General features: G+C 39.9%; 1 protein-coding gene across 1 annotated transcript in view; it reads right to left on the reverse strand.

Annotated features, from left to right (window-relative positions):
• LOC136678793 (zinc finger protein 236-like) overlaps positions 1 to 19353 on the reverse strand; it is a 44976-nt gene extending 25623 nt beyond the window's left edge. The window contains exons 1-15 of the mRNA XM_066656930.1: positions 19299 to 19353; positions 15975 to 16102; positions 15476 to 15640; positions 14904 to 15082; positions 14563 to 14693; positions 13391 to 13563; positions 11309 to 11437; positions 10549 to 10719; positions 7986 to 8184; positions 7297 to 7569; positions 6239 to 6442; positions 5229 to 5361; positions 4363 to 4623; positions 3299 to 3636; positions 1447 to 1533 (exon numbers count right to left, since the gene is read on the reverse strand). Coding sequence (XP_066513027.1) covers positions 1447 to 1533; positions 3299 to 3636; positions 4363 to 4623; positions 5229 to 5361; positions 6239 to 6442; positions 7297 to 7569; positions 7986 to 8184; positions 10549 to 10719; positions 11309 to 11437; positions 13391 to 13563; positions 14563 to 14693; positions 14904 to 15082; positions 15476 to 15640; positions 15975 to 16102; positions 19299 to 19350 — 2623 coding nt within the window. The 5' untranslated portion in view covers positions 19351 to 19353. The remainder of the gene's footprint in view (positions 1 to 1446; positions 1534 to 3298; positions 3637 to 4362; positions 4624 to 5228; positions 5362 to 6238; positions 6443 to 7296; positions 7570 to 7985; positions 8185 to 10548; positions 10720 to 11308; positions 11438 to 13390; positions 13564 to 14562; positions 14694 to 14903; positions 15083 to 15475; positions 15641 to 15974; positions 16103 to 19298) is intronic.
• Positions 19354 to 22603: the final 3250 nt, after the last annotated feature.

Below are 22603 nucleotides of genomic sequence, written 5' to 3' on the forward strand. Positions count from 1 at the left end.
AGAAAACAATGAATTGCATTTTATTCTAAACAACTTACAATTCTTAGTCATGTTTCAAGCTAAAGCAGTGTTGGGGGTCCTGCCCCAGATCTCTTATTGTGTGTGGGGTATTCCTACCCAGGCTGGGATTCTAAGCTATGTGACCAGTGGGACTAAAGGGCTGAGAATAAAAAGTATATCCTGCAGCTCATGTCCAACACAAGGCTTTCTTCAATTTCTAACAATTTCAGCTTCTTCCAAGAGGGGATGCCACAGACCTGATGTTTTTAAGCAGGATTCCCCTCCTGACACAACCCTCCTACTGCACACGGGCTTGGAATCTACCTTACAGCACACTGACCAGTGCATCCCTCATCGGCCAGGCAGCAAGCACAACTGACTGAACTTCACAGGCCAGGACCAAGACCCAGAACCCCAGGCCCTGGAGATGCGAGGCAGACATCATCTTAATATCTTTCTTCCAATTTATACTTTTCTGTTTGTCACTAAGCATTCAAAACACAATAGCACAAAATAACAGGGTAAAGATCCTGGATCAAAACAGATGGAAACTAATTTATTTTTAAGTCCAATCACCAAACTCAGATACACTGCTGTTTGTTACAGTTCTGCTGGAAAGCTGCCATTGTTGTTTATACCCTATCGCCTTGCTACTCAGTATTATAATTCCATTATGAGAGATCTATTACTGTCTGCCATAATTCAACAGAGCAAATAAACCAAATCTTTATTCTTGTACCAAAAAAAGGGTAAATGAAAGGATACTTAATTTTGAGTCTGTTTTATGAGCAGTTACCTGTTGAGATGAAAAATCTAATGATATATTAGAATAATCAGTGACCAATGTACCATCGCTGATTTGTCTGAAAGATCCAGAGTAATGAAATAGTTCTGGACCTTTCTATAAGCTTCCAACATCTGTGCGTTTTAGAAATTTCTTAGTTGACCCAAATTCACTGAGGTCAGTAAAACAGAAAGAAACTTTCACTGACTCCCTTTTCCCACAGGTCCTCTAAACCGAAGAGTACAAATCAGGAGTGAGTTCCACTTTACTCCTGGGAAGTGGTACCCTTCTGAGAAGGCTTTACACTACATGCCGAAACACTGCTGTGAGGATCTGATGGTCTCCAGCCTAAAATAGCCTTAAGGAGGTCAGGTACCGATGTTGGGTGATTAGATCTGGTAATACATATTTTCGCACATCTAAATCACTCCAGAGAAAACAGCTCCACTGCTTCACGTGCCAATGCTGGGGAGCTTTATACACGTCTAGCTCACATTTGGCACTGGACTTGGTGCCTCCAGAAAATCCATTTTCATTTCATGAATTGTAGAGAGGTTGTACAAACTTTCTGTTCACAACTGTCCACAATGGCTAGCTGAATTCACTTATTTATAAGAGGATGTACTTACTTTTCTTTCTGTGTTTGTGTGTGTGTGTGTTACCTTGGGAAAGTGAAGGCTGGTCGTACGCAGGCTGTGGAAGTGTTGTAGTTTCATATTGATCAATGTGCTGAGCGCTCACATATGAGTCTGCAGAAATGAAAATAAACATAAACACAAATGAAAGCTGACAATGTTTCTGATAAAGGTCAAGATTCCATTGATTTTTGGACACAATAAACACTCAAAATGTTGTTGATGCTTAGAATATGTTTTCTGCTTTTTTCCCCCTAATGCTGAATAATGAAAAACTTGTACTTAATGACAGCTTTGACAGGGAGATCAAAGGTGTTCACAGTAATATAACTGTGTTTATTAACCTCATTGACTCTACCTATATAGGATTTTACTATTCTGTTTTTTTCTGTGATTCTTTCAGTTGCATTTAAACGGCAATAAAAGACTATTATAATGCAGGGTCCTGGGTTCAATACATGCCTTGGGTCACTGTCTATGTGAAGTTTAGTATGATCTCCTAGTATCTGTCCTCCAACAGTTAAAAAAAAACACATGCTGGTATTTGAAACATTTTCCACAGCCAGTCCCAGTCCCAAGAACGGGCGAATACGAGGGATAAGTCAGGAAAGTCATCAGCAGTAAAACCTTTCACACATTTATGGTCACAGTATGTCTAAAACATTCCAAGAATAAGAAAGTCGATTGGTATACACGTTATCACCTAACACCTATTATATAGACTCTAGAGATCCCATGAAGCCACTCAGATCCTCTCATGTTTTAAGTGTTTTTGTCCTGGGTTAGGACGATCACATGGAACCCTACAGCTATTCAGGGGCTCTCCATTCAGTGTGAATAACACACACTCCACTAAGGCGTGGCAGCAATAAAGCCTGAAGAACATGACCTTGTCTCTGAGAGAGAGCAATCCGAGGCCCTTAAAATCCAGCTTCAGCTGCTCAGCCTTCAGGAGGAAGCTATGATGATTGTGAAAAGCCAAACTTGTTTGAAGCTCATTATTTCATCCTCTTGTCCATAGAGTTTTATTATATCTGCACTTGACGAGTGCAGAGGAAAAAAAGCATGTGTGTATTTAAATCAAAAGTAGACAGATTTCAGCCTGACACCAATGTAAAAATAAGGCTCGCACTTGAATCAGCTCAAGGTTTAAAAGCATCCACACGAGGTCAAAAAATAACCAAATACTTTAGCTCAAGGAACAAGCAAACTCTCGGTAGCCATAAAGTTATTTTTACAGCTATCTGAACAAAGTGAAAAAGCCATTGGTTAGAGAAGAGAGCTTAGGAATGAAAGGTTGTTGGTTTGATTCCCATGAGCGGCAGGAAGATTGGGGGCAGTGGTAGTGAAGGAACAGCCCTGTCCTCCCTCCATTGCTGAGGTTACCTTGAGCAGCCACTGGTGCACTAGGGGCTGTGAACACAGTTGGGCTTCACATGCCTAGCCCAAGGGCACCTCATCCATGGACTGAGAAAGGAACACTCCCACGGCATTAATTTTCCTGCCAGTTGTGTGGATTGAATCAGCGACCTTCTGGTCACAAACACGTTCCTCTAACCATTATGGCTGCTAAATACGGGGTCCTGGTTTCGACCCTCAGCTCAGGTCAATGTCTATCAACCTAACAGCTAAAGTGTAGTGAGCATCCTGGCACAGATTTGCTGATGTCATCCAAGTGGATGCTGCACATTGCTGGTGGTTGAGGGAGTCACCCTAATCTCATAAAGATTGTTATGTTTCAGGGGTCTAGAAAAATATTAGCTATGTAATACGTTTATAAACACTAAATACTAAAACTGTTTTATGTTTTTAAACAACATTTAACGTTTGAAGGTTTGCAGCATTTGCAGACTTGTGTGTCTGTGTGTCTCTGTCTCACCTGTGTCCTGCACAAGACTACTCTCTCCCAGTTGTGTCTGTAGCGTCACCTGCTGGCCACCACCCACCACCTGCAGCATGGCCTGAGAGTCTGGCCCCAGCGCCGAAGTGGTTGTAGCTAGTTCAGTAGGGCCCACCTGCATCTCCACCTGCAGGTCATGCGCTACTGCCCCGCTTGTACTCATTGGGTCCTCAACAGAGTTAGCCCTGCCTATCGTGTCCTCCACAGAGTTAGCCCCACCCATCTGGTCCTCCACAGAGTTAGCCCCGCCCATTGGGTCCTCCAGGTGCGGACCCTCAGCTGAACCCTGCTGTCGAAGCTGCTGAGCCAGTTCATACCTGTACAGACAAAATAAGACCATATGAGAAAGTTGATACTTGTTTAGAGATAACAGCAGGCACTCCTTATCCCATCACCCATTTTTATTACACTCTCTGGGTGTCTGTTTGTAAATTAGGCAGTTAGTGTTCTCCTCCAAGGATGCTGCCCAGTAAACAAGGAATGTCACTGGACGTTCAAAATAGGTCTAAAAGTAGTCTGTCCGTCAAGGGCATATTTTAAACGTCAATGGACGTCCAAAATCCATCTTAATAAGTTAGTTAAGTGGTGACCAACCGATAACGTCAGTAGACGTCCAAAATGCGTTTTATACAAGTAATTTATTTCGGGACCAATTAATAACGTCAATGGACGTCTAAAATACGTCTAATAGTCGTCTTTTCAATGTCTGTGTTTGGACGTCTTTTCAACTTTCATTTTCAACCTTAAGAGAACGTTGATTAGACGGCAGTCATTACGTTATTTCAACGTTGAATCAACGGCTAATTGTTTACTGGGTGAGCTTTCAAATGATGTTGCATTTGTAATGATTTGAAAAGAAGAGGCATTGCTTCATACAATAGAAGAAAAATCATTGTTTGCATTGCTCCGGTCAGTAATTTTTGAGAGGAGCGGTGATCTTTTTTGGAGACGACAAAACAAAACAAATCCCCCAAAATTTGGCAAATCAGATAGGACAATATTACAGGACTGCTTAATGATGTAATGTGTGTGTGTTTTCTGACCTGTGTGTTTTCATGTGTTTCCTGCAGTTGGGGGAGGATTTGAAGGTTTTCTGGCAGTAGGGACACATGTACGGCCGGATATCACTGTGTGTGGTCATGTGACGCCGTAGACTGCCATTGGTGGTGAATGTTGTATCACAGAGAAGGCACTTATATGCCTTTAGACCTGAGTGTGTTCGAATGTGAGCTTTCAGCACACCGGAAGAGGCAAAGCCTTTACTGCACTGCAAACACTTATATGGACGCTCTCCAGTGTGGGACCTAGGGAAACAAACAAACACACACACACACACACACACACACACACACACACACACACACGGCATAATCGTTAATTGTTACAGTGAATAATCATGGATTATTCAACAAAAACAAGAACCTGGGGCCTGAAACCATCCATGTAATAAACAACAATAAAAGGGTGTGAACTAAGTACGTCTGCTTTGTTTTCCATCACCAAAATGAATATAGCTCAGACACACACACACACACACATACAAATACCTTCCTGCTTTCTTGGTGTAAAATGTCTCCAGTGTTAGTCTTTTCTCTACATTTCTGTATGGATTTGATTGTATTTGGCCACAAGAGCATTAGTGAAGTCAGTTAATGATCTTGGATACTGGATGGAGCTCCATCACTTCAGAGAACCACATAAATAATTCAGTAACTATTACTTAACTTTGAATGAATAAAAGTAACGTTTACAAATAATTATACAGAATGTATCTATGAAATATGTACTTTACTATTATCAAAATTAAGTTCAGTTGTTTAGAGAGTGCATAACCAGAGTGAAGACCTATGTAGAGACTCTTACAGACCCCACTGTTGTAGTCGTGATGTCTGTTGGAGTGAAATCCCACCTGACATGCTGTTTGAGGTGGCTGGATTTTTTGTAAGCTTTGCTGCAGAAAGTGCACTTGTACGGCCGATCGTTATCCACCATTTCCAGGTACTGCTGAAGAGCAGCTCTCGGGTTCTGGCTTTGCATCAAACCTGCAGTGAAAAAGATATGAGATTTGTAATTGCACCAGAGAAACACACAAGCCTCTTGTTAAATTAAATTAAAAACTGAGGGAGTTTTTCCTTGCCACTGTCGCCCCTGGCTTGCTCACTTGGTTTTTTTTTACATTTTTTTACATTTCATGTCAAATCTTTGTCTTTACTGGAATTCTGTGAAGCTGCTTTGTGACAACAACAGTTGTATAAAGCACTATACAAATAAATTTGATTTGATTTGATTTAAATTGAATCTTATATAAATCAGACAACACTGCGTCTTACGCCCACCCACTCTTCCAAAATTTCCTGCAGTTGGGGGAGGATATGGGAGGATTTCTGGGAGTGGGGACACATGTACGGCCAGATATCGCTGTGAGGTCATGTGATACTGCAGGCTGCCAGTGGTGATGAATGTCGTATTACACAGAAGGCACATATATGCCATGTTTGTTCCTCTTTAATGCAGTAACAGCTTCTACTCTTCTAGGAAAGCTTTACGCAAGTGGTTGGAACATATCTAGGAGGATCTAATGGTATTCTGATTGCATTGATATCTGCAAGGCCTGGTACGGATGCTGGATTTTAAGTCCTGAATCACAAATCATTTTAGAAATACTGGATGGGGCTAAATCCTTTCAATGAAGGGTTTTATAACCCTTTAATCCACACTTGGCATTGGGGATGGTGAATGTAGGTTAATGTGTAGGTGCTCCAGAGGCTTCTGTTTAATCTGCAATGCTTTTCTATAGAGATTATACATACTTAACAGTTTGGCCTTTTGAATATATAGTGTATATAATACACCAAAGACATTGAAGGAGCTATGAGAGAGAGAGAGAGTGTGTGTGTGTGTGTGTGTGACTCTACATACCCAGGTCAGTGATTAGTATTGGTTCCTGTAGTGGTATATCTGGCAGCGGGAGGCTGCTTTTAGCCGCTCGAGCTCGGTGAGGTTTTCGAGGAAATTTATGTTTCTTCTGCTGGATATTTTTGAAGTGTGATGCGATGTGTGTTTTCCTGTGGCCAGATGTTCGAAAAATCTTATCACAGTGAGGACACGGAAAAGGGCGCACACCTGCAGAAACAGAGCAACACAAATGTTAAAAAAATGACTTCCAAATGAGAAATGACTGAGAAGCACAGAGTATTGAATGAGTATGAATATTAAGGAAAAAGCTCACATCATTAATATGCAAACTTCCTTCATACAGGAAGGTTGACTCACAAACACATACATCACTCTACATCTCTCTCTCTCTCTCTCTCTCTCTCTCACACACACACACACACACGCACACACGCACACACGCACACACGCACACACGCACACACACGCACACACACGCACACATCTGAAATGAAAGGTGTTATTGAAAAATGAGTTCATCTTTTGTGCAGTAGCAGTCTGCTTTACTGGGAAGCTTCTGCACGTTAAATTTAGATCAGCGTATACTGATGTTTTATGACTAGTTTTGGATCATAAATAATCCCAAAAGCATCGAATGAGCTCCATAACACCAGAGCAGCTGCACATAAGCCTTTTGGTCACATGTCAAGTGTCAAGCATGAGCTGAAGGTTATTAAGCCCTCAGCATTAGGTTATGGATAAAGAGATACTGTGTTCTCATGAAATATCTTTGGAATATTTAGGATCCACAACTATTAATGCAACTGAAGGACAGGACATATCTGGTGCTCTTGTGCCATCAAATCCTAACAGCAATGTTCTAACATCCCCATTACCACAGAAGAAACTGTTAGTGCAGTACAGAAGAACACAATCCATATTAATACCCTGCATTTATAAACACATGTTAGATAAACGTTTGACTGTATATTATAAATGGCAAGTGTGATTATGGTTTGCCGTGTGTGTGTGTGTGTGTGTGTGTGTGTATGTGTATGTGTGTGTGTGTGTATTTTATTCACCTGTGTGCAGCCTCAAGTGGACCTTCATGCTGCCAGATGTGGAGAAACACTTCATGCAGTACTGACACTGAAAGGCTTTGATCCCAGTGTGTATCTTCATGTGTGCTGTGAGAGTGCTTTTCACAGCGAAGGCTCTGAAACACTGCTTACACTTGTACGGTTTCTCGTGTGTGTGGATACGGATGTGCCGGACCAAATCACTGGGCTTTTTAAACTCTTTAGAGCAGTATGGACAGCCGTGCCAACGAACACCTCGCTCTTCTCGGATGGTGCCTGCAAATACATTCAATCAATCAATCAACAATTCATCATTATACTACATCAATCAATATATGCACACACTTCATGTTATTCTCTCTTGACCTGCAGGACAAATGTAAAAAATCTGTAAATATACAGTCAATTAATATCTCTATAATGTACCTATAGAAATGAGAAGACCAAGAAATCAATCAAACTGTCGGTGAGTACAGAGGATATTAATCAATCTACACACAACATTAATCAATTAACCAAACTATGACACCACACACAAGGCTCCTATCTGCTTCCAGATTCTTTCAGGCACAATCAACGTATCGGATAATGCATCAATGACATAAAAATTAACAATAATTTTAAAATGAAATTTTCAATCAATCAATCAATCAATCAATCATACTGATAATGATTAATTGTGAGGATCATACCAGGCATCTGTATGGGCTTTTTGAAGATGCTCCTCTTCTCTTTCTTGAACACTCTGTGAGTTACGGTAGGTTTTTGGCTGGGGGCATTAGTGTCGCCTGTGACTGCAGCAGGAGTTTCAGGGTCTGGCCTGGAACCGGCGCTGTTCTGAGAGTCCAACTGGACCGGGATGGCACTGAGCCCACTGTTCTCCAGGGCTTGCTGTGAAAAACACACATGCACACAGACACACACATAATACCAGAATATTTATTGGTAAAAATACTAGAGAAATAATTCTTGATACATCATAAAAAACTAGTTCCACACACTCAACAAAAATAACAAAAAAAAATAATGTAAATACATACGTTCATATTGAGACTAAACTGGATATTAGTCTCAGTTAAAAATGTTAAAATATGCAAAGAAACCTTAGTCGATTAATGCTGCGTTCTGTAAACTTGGAGGATTGTATTACCTCATCACAACTTCCCAGAACATGTGAAAAAAACATTTTGTAAAATAGACTGTGGTCAGTTATGAAGACTGTCTTCATTCATTCATTCATTCATTATCTGTAACCCTTATCCAGTTCAGGGTCGCAGTGGGTCCAGAGCCTACCTGGAATCATTGGGCGCAAGGCGGGAATACACCCTGGAGGGGGCGCCAGTCCTTCACAGGGCAACACACACTCACACACTCAATGACACACTCACACCTACTGTCTTACACACTGTTGAGTCACCAATCCACCTACAAACATGTGTTTTTGGACTGTGGGAGGAAACCGGAACACCCGGAGGAAAGACTTCTTCTAATGTCTTAATTACATCCTAAACTACAAATAAACTTTTTTTATTGTGTTTACAATATTTTTTCAGATATTTGTTGTTTTGTTTAAAAGGTTTATTTGCTGAAAAACTGAAATGATGAAGCTATCCTCTACCATCCCTCAAATGAAAAAAAATGTCCTAAAGGAGCAATAGGTCACCTTATAATAATAATAATAATAATAATAATAATAATAATAATACTTTATACATATGGTGCATCCACCGAACAGCTCAGAGCACTAAAAATGAATGAATTCATTCATTTATTCATTAATTCATTGTCTGTAATCCTTATGCAGTTCAGGGTTGCGGTGGGTCCGGAGCCTACCCAGATTCACTGGGCGCAAGGTGGGAACACACCCTGGAGGGGGCCGCAGTCCTCCACACGGCAACACACACTCACACATTCACTCACACACTCACACATTTCTGATATTAAACAGAATGAATAATTACAGACATATTTACGATTTGTGATTATGAAAATCAGAGGACAGAGGGAAAAGAACAGAGAAACCATGAAACATGAAAAATAGAGGGAGGGATTAAGAGAGACAGAGTGAGCAAGATGTAGAGTTAAATTTATGAAAATGCGAAGCCTCAGAAACAGAAACATTTTCAGGAAATTACAGTTTCATAACAGAAAAGTGAGTCTATTATCCCACATTAGATCACTGCACAGAGGAGAGCAGAAAGCAATCTTAGAACATTGCTGAAAAAAATAAAACCTAAGTTCACCCTATTGCACATGATGTGGAGGGAAATAATTGCTTTATGATCATCTCTTACGTCTTCCTGAAAGGTATATAACTCCACCTTTTCTCCAGCTCAGCGAGAGAAAGCTGAGCAGGTAAAAATGTTGATGAACTGTGTTCGATTTGCAATGCTGAATCTATTGTTATTTACATTATATATAGCACAAAATGCACTCATTTCTTGACAAGCAAAAAGTCTGAGACAGATTTATTAATGTATGACACAGCAACAACCTGAGATGACCACCTTGGTTTTATATTATTGTCATTCTTTGTAATTAAATCTTAATTCTATAGGTGATTTTGCTTTTTATATTGTCTGAAATTATTATAAATATATGTATATAGTTCTGTTTACTTTTATTAAATTCCATTTTAACTACTTTTCAAAACCTTCACACCTTGTAAAATGCTCAGCTGCATTGAAAATGAGGGTTACCCTCAATGTAGTTGTGAGTGAAAATAAAGGTTGACGAATTGATAGATTGATTGATGACAAAAGTCTAGTAAGAATGCTGTAAGATGGGAATAATTTATGCTTAAAACCATCTAATTTAAGTGTGAGAGTGCTTCAGCCTGTGATAGCGTCACTGAAGTCGATGTTCATGATTTTGATCAAAATTCTGAGGATGTATTTACAAAGTATTTACAAAACTCCAGTGTCAGTAAAAGGGTAAAAACAAAACAAAACAAAGCGTCTCAGTCCAGTATGCTAGGCTTTCTCTCTTTCTGAAACAGTGAATAAAAACTTAGAGACAACAAACAACAGTAGTTTTTTTCTTCAAACACACTGCTCCACCTTAAAAGGTGTAGCTCTTCTGAACGTAAACAAACCAGAGAGAGCCGCAGTTCCCCAGAATTACAGACGATGCCTTTAATACTGAGATAGTCAAAATCTCATTCAATTCTAAAACGATTAATGTCTGTCTGAGATGGTTTACACCCAAGACATTCTGTAATGGTCTTGCTAAAGACAAACAAATAAAAACCCACACCTGTAAAATGTCCTGGTTGATGGCGGTCTCCATTGCGATGGTGGGTCCAGGGGGTGGAGCTTGTGTGTTTTCACTTGTCACATGTTCAGAAAGTTCCAGAAGCTGCTGGATGACATCAGTCACTCCCTCTGGCCCCTCTGCAGCACCGCCCTGCCCAGGCTCCACCCCCTCCTACACAATACAGGACATACACGTGTCTCCATGAGGCATTTATTTCATTCTCACATGGTTCATTTTGCAGACTAGCAAACTAACAACACAGACTATTGTTTCAAACAGCAACTAATTAACCAATTACTTTACTTTAGCTTGGCTTCATTGTAATAACCTTCTCGCTGAACATTACTGACTTGAGTAACTATAGCAGATGGTAGGAACTATTGTTGATTTGATCACTGTTTATCTGCAGCAACTCAAGCAGAACTTTGGTTAATGTAGGGGATAAGGAGTAGGGAGTCAGGAGCAAGGGAGCACATTAAGATATTGAGACACACTCTGTAGGTCCTCATATTTATAGTTAAATCATCGTGGACATGAGCTGGTTTGAGATAGTGTGGTGTTTGTGAAATTATCACCCGACATCAGTACCAGACTTCACTAATGTTTGTGTGATTGAAGGCAATCAACTCCTCAGAGCAACGTTCCAGGTTTTCCCAGAAGATAGAGACTGTTATTGCAGCAAAGAAGAGCAAGCTCCTGACTAACTGGCTTAATTATGTGTGTGCAGGTGTGTGTGTGTGTGTGTGTGTGTGTTTGAGACCTGTGTTGTAGCTGGCTCCTCCACCTCCATGATGGAAATGTGCATCTTACTGATATGAGCATTTAAACTTCCCAATTTCTTATAAACACAACTGCAGTCCATACAGGGATACACAGGACCAGCTGAACTCTAGAGAGAGAGAGAGAGAGAGAGAGAGAGAGAGAGTGAGAGAGCGAGAGAGCGAGAGAGAGACAACGAGAGAGAGACAATGAGAGAGAGAGAGAGAGAGAGAGAGTGAGAGAGCGAGAGAGAGACAACGAGAGAGAGACAATGAGAGAGAGAGAGATTTTAAAACGTGTATACCAGAAACTGGAAAATAAATAAAACCATGAATTTTACTAAGACATTTATACTGTAATGAAATGATCTGGCAAAAAAAATGTAATATGAAGCAGCTGCACATGAGCCTAAATTGACCATGCTCAATGCTAAGTGTTAACTAAAGAAGAATTGGGCTGGGGTGCAGCGGTAAATGTGTTCTCTGGAGTAACGGATAGATAAAGCTTTTTGATGAGTTGTGATCTAAAATTAATCATTCTACATTAGCACCTAACTTCACTAACGTTTCTGACTGAATATAGTCAAATCCTCACCTCAATGTTGTAAAGTGTGAGAGTAAAATCTTTTAGATGCTGAGACTTTTAGATGTTGCAAAAAGGAACCTAATCCTGATTGACTATGAAAAAAGACTGAGGGAGTGGGGAAGGAAAGAGAGAGACAGAAATATATGAGTGAATGAGGAAGAAGAAGAAGTGAAAATAGAAAACAGAAGGACAATGGAAAAATCGAGAAAGAAGGAGAAAGTCAGAGACGCTGAGAGCTAGAGAGTGGAACAGAGAAAGTGTGAGATGGACGGAAAGAGAAAGAGTGACAGAGAGGGAAAGTGAGAGAGGGAAGGAGAAAGCAATAAAACAAGAGATAGAGAGAGACAGAGACAGCAAGAGAAAATGATAAAGCTTTAAAAGTGAAAGAACACGAGGGTGAGGAGACAGAGAAAAAGAGAAAGATGGACAGATACAGATAGATGGATAGAGTGAAAGAGGTGTTCAGCTTTAGACTGACAGAGTGGAGGAATTAAAGTGAGATCAGATTAACCACACAGTTCTGTTCGTGCCCCACCAGCTGCACCTGAAACATTGTTTATTGTTTTTACTTCATTAGTTTTATTCCCTCAGCAGCTGTTTCTCTTGTAGTTTCACTCTCACAGAGGGAGGTACGTACGGCCTGTTGTGTTTTACTGCCGCTCTAGTCAAGGACACTGCTTTCTGAGCTGATATTTTTAGTTCTGTAATTAGAATTCAAAGGCAATATCTTTAGAAGAGCAATAGTAAGTCATCTTTACATCAAAAGAAGTAGTAAAATATTTATGAAAATGACCAACTCAAAGTAAAGAAGAATTCAATTTTATGTGGCCCTTCAGCAAATGTTTCTGATTTACTTGACCATAGGTTCGGCTCCAAGCTACACCTTGTGGTTGGAAGTAGTTACAGGGCACAGTCAACGGTGAGGCTTTAGTGAACCCCCATTGTCTAGTCTCCAGTGGCTTGGGCCAGAGGCACACAGAGCGACAGCCCCACATTAGGTCAGACAGCTTTTAAAAAAGGTTTATTACAGAATCTCATAACCATTTCTGGCACATAACATTATATGAAATGGGATGTCCTGGAGCAGCTGTACATGACTACCTTGCTAAATGTCAAGTGTCAGCCAGGGAGGTGTAAAGCCCCCAAGAATTGGTCTTTGGAAGGTGGGACTGTGCTCTGGAGCGCAACATATTTGGGACGATTTGTGCTCCAGAAGTAATCATCCAAAATCAGGACCTAATTTCATTAATCTTTCTCTTTATGTGTGAATGCCATAAGATGCTCACAGCAATGCTATAATATGAAGTGTAAATCCGTCTCAGTGGAGCTGACTATGAGCTGTTATAGAAGTAAAAAGTTGAATAAACCCTCATTTGAATGAGTACGTGTCCAAGATTTTCAAACTGAGCAAATAATATCTCAACAAAATATCATTTTAAAGCTTTACTAAAGTAACTGTTGTTTTGAAATACAGTTAAAAATTTAAATTTCTGTTAACCTCAGAGTGTACCCTCTGGACGTGCGAGTGCAGGTTCCCTTTCTGAGAGAAGGATGCTGGACAGAGCATACACAGATGAGGTTTCTCTCCGGTGTGTCGCACCATGTGGGTCTGCAGCACCACCTTCTGGTTAAAAGCTTTTCCACAGTGAGAGCACTTATAAGGACGCTCCCCTGCACACACACACACACACACACAGTTAAAATACACACACAATATTATTAATCTGGTTAATAATCCAATAACACAGGCCTACTACTGGGAACTGAATAGGTCAATGAAGAGGAAGTGTTCTTGAGGATAAAATGTATAAAAATAAATTAATAATAATTTACAAATATATTAAAATATCTAAATGATTTAGTCAATTTTCCCTAACCAGAAGTAGTTATAAAAGTAGTAGATAAGTAGATATAAGTAGATATAAATGATCATTACTTGGTGCCACGGTCTTGTCACTAATGTTTTTTCACAATATTTCAATATTGAAAATGTTTTTTGTTTTTCATTTTTTCTGTATTTCAAATGTTACTAGATAAAAGTCACACTTTCAAAAACATTCATTATTCATTGTCTGTAACCCTTATCCAGTTCAGGGTGGCGGTGGGTCCGGAGCCTACCCGGAATCACTGGGAGCAAAGAGGGAACACACACTGAAAGGGGCGCCAGTCCTTCACAGGGCAACACACACTCACATATTCACTCACACACTCACACCTACGGACACTTGAGTCTCCAATCCACCTACCAACATGCTTTTGGAGCGTGGGAGGAAACTGGAGCACCCAGAGGAAACCCACGCAGACACAGGGAGAACACACCACACTCCTCACAGACAGTCACCCAGAAGAAACCCACGCAGACACAGGGACAACACACCACACTCCTCACAGACAGTCACCCGGAGGAAACCCACGCAGACACAGGGACAACACACCACACTCCTCACAGACAGTCACCCGGAGGAAACCCACGCAGACACAGGGAGAACACACCACACTCCTCACGCAGCCCAACATATTACATAAAAATTAAATATCCTAGTGACTGTAGACAATAATTTCAAAAAATGTATCCCACTGTGCTCCCACAGATGTTTAATAACAAGCAAATCCTCTCAGAAACGGTACAGTACCTGTTATACAGAGCCTTACTGTTTGTGGGAAGAGTACCTGTGTGAATGCGAATGTGCCGGACAAGCTGGCTTGGCTTTTTAAACGTTTTTCCGCAGTGATGGCAAGTGTTCGTGAAGCTGCTCCGATCAATGTTTTTCTTGTAATTTCTTGAACTGAGCACAAGGGGTCTGAAAAGACAAGATTAAAGTTAAAGTACTCAAACATTCCATAAAAACAAAACTCCAGTAAAATAAAAACCATCAACACTTCTTACTAGAATCATATGAGCACTGTAAAAAGCAGCACTACGTAACTTATTGTGATTTTATAATATGAAATTGCAGAATCACATGGGAAGAAGATCTGGAACTGCTGAGTGTGGATAAATCTGATCTCACCGGATTTTAACGTGCATCTTCATGTGCTCCTTCAGCAAAATGCCGGAACTGAACTCTTTGCTGCAAGTTTTGCAGGAGAATACTTTGGGTCCATTAAGTTCTTTACGATGCTCCTCCAGGTGCAGAGAGAGCTGGCTTTGGAGGATAAACTCATCTCCACACTCTGAACACAGAAAATTCTGGAAAATCAACAAAGAAGAGATAAAGATTTAAGTACAGATGGATTTTTTTTAAATGTATGTAGAACGTGAAAGCTATAACTCACACAACATTCCTATATGAATAACATTGTATATTCATATTTGGGAATTTTCTTTTTACAGAATCTGAAAATGCCTGTTTTTTCAGTGTTCAGCTCTCACAGGAGTATTACTAGACTGTAGTGTCAACACACAGGAGTCACGCACTCCTATTAATATTAAATAATAATATTAAAAATACATATATTTTTCATAATACATGACCAGTATTGCCCTTAACCTAAGATCAGATTTAATACATGTACATGAGCCTTGCCCGAATCAGTTTTGTGATTGGCAGGTTAGCGGCTATATTAGTCCCTGATTCCTGACCTCCTCCTTCTCGTGGACCATAATGTGGGACTTGAGGCTGGCGACTCTGGAGAATTTTTTGTCACACACAGGGCAGGTGGGGTCTGAGGAGTTGTGTGTGGACTTATGGAGACGCAGATTAAACTCCACGTTAAAGGACTGAGGGCAGACATCACAGCGATGAGGCTATTACACAAACACAAAATAAGAAAAACACAATCAAAATGATGGTCACACTCGCATTTTAACAATAAACAGATAAATATTCATGGGGAAACGCTTACAGAAGGACTTCCACTTTCCAAACTTAATTTATAAATGTTAATCCATCACTCAAAACTCACTCAAAAAGTACCTGAGTAAATATAAACTTGGAATCTTGATCATATTTAGGAAAATTGGCAATTTTTGCCAACCTGAAGTGAGTATGTGCATCTCATGAAGAAGCAAATTTCTAAATAGTTCCTGAATGAACCAAAGTCAGTATAATGGCTGTTTTAAAATGACTGACTTAGCTTGCCTTGTCATTAGCTTCATGATCTTTGAGGTGTCTCTGTAGCTGATTTTCTGTCCCATAGATGTGAGAACAGATGCTACATCTGTACTCCACGCCACTTAGAGTCTCATCTTTCAGCCCCGCTCCTCCATCTGTGGAGAGAAAAAGGAAAACGAGTGTCAATAACGACAAATTATGTGTAAAAATAAATCCTTTAAAACTGTTATGAACATTTATATCGTTCCAAAATCCATGCTGTTAAGGAGCCATCTGTGAAAGACTGTGCAACAAATACTGCAACAATTCAAATATAACATTTCGCAACTTGAAACAGTAAAGAACCTGAGGATTTCTTCATCTATGGTACATAATATCATTAAAATAGTCAGAGGCTCCAGAGAAATATCTTTACCGAAGGTACACAGTCCAAAACCAGCATTGACTGGCTGTGGACCTGAAATTCGTGGCACTGAATTAAAAACAATCAGGTTTCTGTAGTGGAAATAAAAAAAAAACCTCTCAAATCTACTCCCTGTGAACACAGTTTCACAAATGCAAAGAAGGACCCATAGATTAGGAGGATGCAGAAAGGCTGCCACATTCTCAGGGCCCAAGCTCATTTAAGATGGACTGAGTCAAAATGGAAAAGTGTCCTGAGGTCTGACAAATCAAAAGTTTAAATTCTTGGATTATCCTCTGGGCTAAAGATGTGGGGCACCATTCAGCTTGTTATAAGTGCACAGTTCAAAAGCCAGCACCTGTAATGGCTTGGGTGACTTGCACATCTGTGTATGCACTAATATATATATAATACTGAATGATATATACAGGTTTTGGAGCAACATACTGCCATCCAGCCAATGTCTTATATTGTGACATCCTTGCTTGTCTGGGTGATAAATTAGCACAGAACTGTACCCCACTGAAAACAGGTGCATTATGAAACGACAAACACTGTAAAAAAGAACATTTCACATTCAAATCTAGAATTGTTTTCTCATTTCCAGTAAATGTTGATGCACCAAAATATTGGAACACCTTGCTTGTATCACATGCAAAAATTTTGGATGCAGAAGCCGTTATTGCATGACCCACGTACTGCATCACTAAAGAATTGTATTTTAGTTACTTAGACTTTTTATAGGATTTAATTCAATGTTACTCCCAAAATTAATTAATTAATTAAAATAAATAAACAAATAAATAAGACAGTTTGTACCTCCTGCACATTTCAAAGTTTATTGATGCACCACAGTTTTACTGTAAATAGTTCTTTTTAATTAAAAAAGCCCTTTTGTTTACAAGTGCAAAATATTTTCTTTGATCTCACTATGGTGACTCCAAATCAGTTATACCTTCGATCAAAATCAATCAAATTATTTGAAATGTTTCAGTGATTCAAAACATGGGTGTCACAAGTGACAGGAAGTCAAACACAGTAGGGGGAATATTCAGACACCATGAGCAAACTGAATGATCAAATAAAAGAATACTGCACTCATTTATAGAATTAATGTACAAGTAAGAAAGAAGTTGCAGTAAATTAAATACTCCAATATTATAATTCATTCATTCATTGTCTGTAACCCTTATCCAGTTTAGGGTCACGGTGGGTCCAGAGCCTACCTGGAATCATTGGGCGCAAAGCCAATATTATAATCAATTTAACAAATATTTTCTATAAATGAATAAAACACTGAACTACAGCACAAAAGAATATTGTTAGAAAGTGCAGCCTTTCTGTCCTAAGGCACTCAACGCAACGTCATCTATATTATAGATGGATTCAATTTATGATTATTTTGCCAATTATGCCAATGATTGTTTCTCTATGTTGTCTGTGTGATATTATGATCCTGGAAAAGGATGGTGCTGACAGAGCTGCCTCATTAAATGATGCACATTCCTTAGCTGAAAGCATTTTTACAGTACAACAAATCTGCTCACTTCACCTTGTAATAATGACTGAATAATGACGATGTTTCTGATACAAAACCAAGCTGTTTCATTGTCAGGGTTCAATAAAAAAATCAAAATTCACTGGCTAAAAAAGTCATAATTATTAATACATTTAAAAATTCTCTATCACAAACACATTAACGCTCTCCCAAGGTATCGGCTGCACATTTGAAAATCCTATTTTTTAAAGATTTAATCTCATGGACATCGACACAACTTCATAATGTTTGACAGGTGAATCAAGTATATCAAAATCAATATATCAGTAATCAATATATCCAAACGATATATGTATTTTTGGAGTCTGTCATCCTTTATTGCAAATGGTGTAGATGGTATCCATCTACTGTGATATGACAGAAATTGAATCCACAGGCAGCGTAAGTGCATACACACGACTGGATCTTTCTCTGTGATCATTCATATTTCACAACCACCGATTTGAACTGAGAGATTCAAGTTGCCTTGGAGAGTTTTGTTCAGTGTTCTTACTGTCTTTTCAACCCCCTAAAAAGCCACATTGGGGTCAAAAGTGAGATGCAGCCAACTGACAGAATGAGATTCAGGGCACAACTACGTCACATAAACGCTAAGGTTATATTAATCATAAGTATTGACAGTTCTATTCAAAGTGAAAATTGACAGGGGAAATTGTAATATATAGACTTTTTACAAATATTAATTAATACAAATATTTCTGCATAAATTATTTGATTACATGATTATTTGAAGACATTTACATAACTTTGAAATAGACCAAATTTTATTTTTAAATGATCAAAAATGACAAATCTATTAAATGTATGGAAGGCGTATCTGATTGTGAGTCTATTTTCACTGTTAATTTTAAAAAGTGTCTATTTTTCCGAACTTCCGAAATTTTTAAAACTGTATTGACTGCATTTTCCAGAGAAGACGGTTTTGGGGGTTAGTTTTAGCTTTTGGGGTCGCTTGTGCTTGATGTAGATTAGCTGTATGTACATTTTGCGTTAGTTTTCGGTTAGCCTGACGCTAGCTTCCCGTTAGCTTGTTGCTATCCTTTGTGTTTGGGAAGATAATTAAAGCTCCGCACGGCTTAGAAAAAAAACTAAAACCGGGACATAAACTAAACCAAGTACGAGACTCCTCCAGTACGTCGCTCCTTCTCACCGCCACGAAACCGAATGACTACATTAGTGCTACGCGAGTCGAATTGAGGCAAGGCGGGCGGACTCACTGGTATCATTCCGCCGCAGTCAGTCCAACACAAAGGCGGCGCATCCGGGGACTATATCCCCCCGTTCTCTAGCGCCTTTCTGTACAGTCCATCGGATTCTCCGCCTGCGGTGGGGCTCTGTTGGGAGCCAAAACCCTCTACTTTTTTATCGGCTTTAGCGTGGCGTCTGTTACCTGCATCCCCGGTGCCGTTGGCTCCATGTTTTCGCGGACGGCCCCGCGGCATAGTTCCCCCTCAGCAGCGAAACAGGCTGTGAACGGGCTGTGTTCCAAAATGGCGTCCGCAGCTCGTCACTGCTACAGTGGAGATCACACACAGATTATTACTTCAAAAACACGACTATTTTAATAAAGATTATGGAGCTATGTTGTAAATACTACACCTTATAATGTTCGTTTTTAGTTATTGAGTTGGCTATGTTAAAAAACGAGGTAGATCCGTGTACATTTGTCATTCACCAGGTGATATAAAGGAACGGGGTCCAACTGAAGTCTGTTTTTTATGATTAACTCTTGACAATTAATATTCTGACTACACAAAACTTTCCAGAGTAAACGCAGGAGATGGGCCCAATTTTATGGTCTAAACAAAGACCAAATGATCTCCTTCCAAGAGCAACTCGATGGCCTAAGGCCTACAATTGGCTTAACGCCAAAAGCATTTTGACATATATTTTCTTAAATGAATTAATTAATCAGGACTTTGAGAAACCTTGACCAAAGTAACACACTTGTGAACATCACTGTAAGGATTTAAGACGAAATTGGGAATGTGCCTAGTACAAGACCTTTGGGCTTTTTTGTACATTCCCCGCACAACTTTTTATTCTGTTTTCATCTTCTGTTCTCCAAAATGTGTGGTCATATTGATATTGGATAAGGTTCATCTATTTAAATGCTAATTTCCCCAGAGAATACCTCGGGGTGCTTTATCCTTCTTGCCAACATATGCCATTGAGTGTAGTCTCCCTAACTTAAGTTCAAGTTCACGTAATTTTCTGAAGGTTCCACATTTAAGATGCAGGTAGTGTTTCTGAATTGAAATAATCTTCACTCTAAAAGTTACTGCAAAAACCGTTGGAGATAAGATTATAAACAAAGGCTAAATTAATGGTTCTACGCGTAATTTATGCCTGTTTCCCGGCAAACCCTGATCCAGTAAACCTGAAGTAACACATCTTCACCACCAGGGGTCGACAAAGTACGATGAATGGGGCGGCACGCTGTCGCAACAGATAGTGTTGATGCCGGTTCTATGTTTCTGGGGTTGTAATTTCAAACCCTGAATCGGGTCACTGTCTATGAGGAGATCGGTGTGTTTTTTCTCTGTCTGTGTGGGTTTCCTCCAGGTGCTCCAGCTTTCTCCCACAGTTCAAAACTCGTGTTAAGTTGGATTTTCAAAAAGTGTCTATAGTGAGTGATTCCCTGTGATGGACTGACACCTCAGCCACGGTGTGTTAGTGCCTTGCACCCAGGGAATCCAGGTCAGCTTCAGACTCGCTTTGACCCTAAACAGGATGAAGCAGCTACAGAAAACAAATGTATGATGAGTTGGTGTCCACATGTATTTTTGATTTATGGTTTGTCCCGTGGAACTGCTGCAGGTGTGTGTATATGTGTGTGTGTGTGTGTGTTTAATGAAGCTTGAAGTGGTGATGATGATGCTGTCACACCATCGTACACTTTTAAAGACCTTTAAGTCAGAGGCATTAATGTGACCTTTCTCTCTCTCTCTCTCTCTCTCTCTCTCTCTCTCTCTCTCTCTCTCTCTCCCTCTCTCTCCCTCTCTCCCTGTCTGTCTTCAGGCCTCACTCCAGCTGCCAGATATCCCTCTAGTTTTGCTGAGTTAAAGGGCATTTTTCTCCCACTCTCCTCCCCCTCCAGATGTGGTGCAGTCACTTGAGGATATTAATGTGTCTGTGACAACATTCTCAATGGGTAACGTATGCGATGAGATGGTGAGAAAAAGTCAAACAAAGAAATATTTTATGATTGGAGAATACCACATTTATTCCAACAACTATACATCAATCAAATTCAATCAAATTTTATTCATATAGCGCTTTTCACAACAAAAAGTCGCCACAAAGCAGCTTTACAGAGATCCGGGTCTAAGCCTCCGATGAGCAAGCCAGGGGCAACAGTGGCAAGGAAAACTCTCTCAGCACACGAGGAAGAAACCTTGGAAGGAACCAAGACTCATACGGGGAACCCATCCTCCTCGGGTCGACACCTGAGACACGACAGAGAATGTCAAGACCATTTTCTTTAAAATCTAAATAACCTAATTTCCCCAGCCTATATTACATCACCAGCCAATTAAAACAGGACACTCCAGAGCAGCTGCACATGAGTCTAAGGTCACAATGCTCCATGCTCTAGGCTCTGATTCTGACAGTGAGGTATAATGCCCCCCCTACATTGGGCTGTGGGCTGATGGAGCTCATTTCACTACAATGGGACAGACTCAAGTAGAGTTTGTAAATCAGAACAGCTTTCAGAAGAGGACATGGCCACATAGTGGTATTATTTATCTTTCATCTTTTAAGGACACACTTTTTACACACTGTATGTTTCAGAGTGTAGTTACAGTTATTTAGTTTTCGTTCCAGGGATTTAGTGATGTATGATAACACACCTTTGTTGGTTTCCTCTTGTTTGTTTTCCTTTGTCTTTAGCTTCCATTTATCAAAATGATAATTAGGCTCAATTAAATGGCAATCTCATTTGTTTTGCTCAGGAGTGTGGTGCTTATTTATGTGTGCAGTCAGATATTGTAGGTCACTGCATCTGTGAGTGTGTGTGTGTGTGTGTGTGTGTGTGTGAGAGAGAGAGAGAGAGAGAGAGAGAGGGAGAGAGAGAACACACTCAACATGGGGTGTAAAATAAATGATCCATATAGGTCCCGTATTTCTTGCAGTAACAGCCTCTACTCTTTTGGAACAACTTTACATTAGATTTTATGATGAACATTGCTGTGAGGATTTGATGAGTCAATCACAGCTGCTCCCAGTGATATTGGATAAAGCTCCATCACTTTAGAGACCACTGAGCCACTGGTCCACTGCTCAAACCCGGGGGATTTATATAAAGTGGAGTATTTTACATATTTACTCCTTGCATCTCATGTCCAAAGAAAGTGAGAGAATTTCAGGACCGAGCAGCAGAGGGCGCTGTAGCTTTGGGGAAACTTACTTTGTGGCTGGAGGGAAAAAATACACCAGCACAGCTTCAGCTCAGTTCTCTTTATTATATCGTTTTAAAATATTAATAAGTGAACCTCAACGATACTTCAGTTTTAAACACAAAGTTATTCATCTATCTTACTGACTATAACACAACAGTTTTCCTTAGAGTGTATCTGTGTAGTAAAGATGTTCATTCTGTCACTGAACAAAACAAGTGAGACATTCTCGACAGAGAAGACATTTTTACACGATTTAAGGCACAATTACTGTTATTTAGTGTGTAACATTAAA

The sequence above is a fragment of the Hoplias malabaricus genome, chromosome Y (assembly GCF_029633855.1).
Source record: "Hoplias malabaricus isolate fHopMal1 chromosome Y, fHopMal1.hap1, whole genome shotgun sequence".
NCBI classification, from domain to species: Eukaryota; Metazoa; Chordata; class Actinopteri; order Characiformes; family Erythrinidae; genus Hoplias; species Hoplias malabaricus.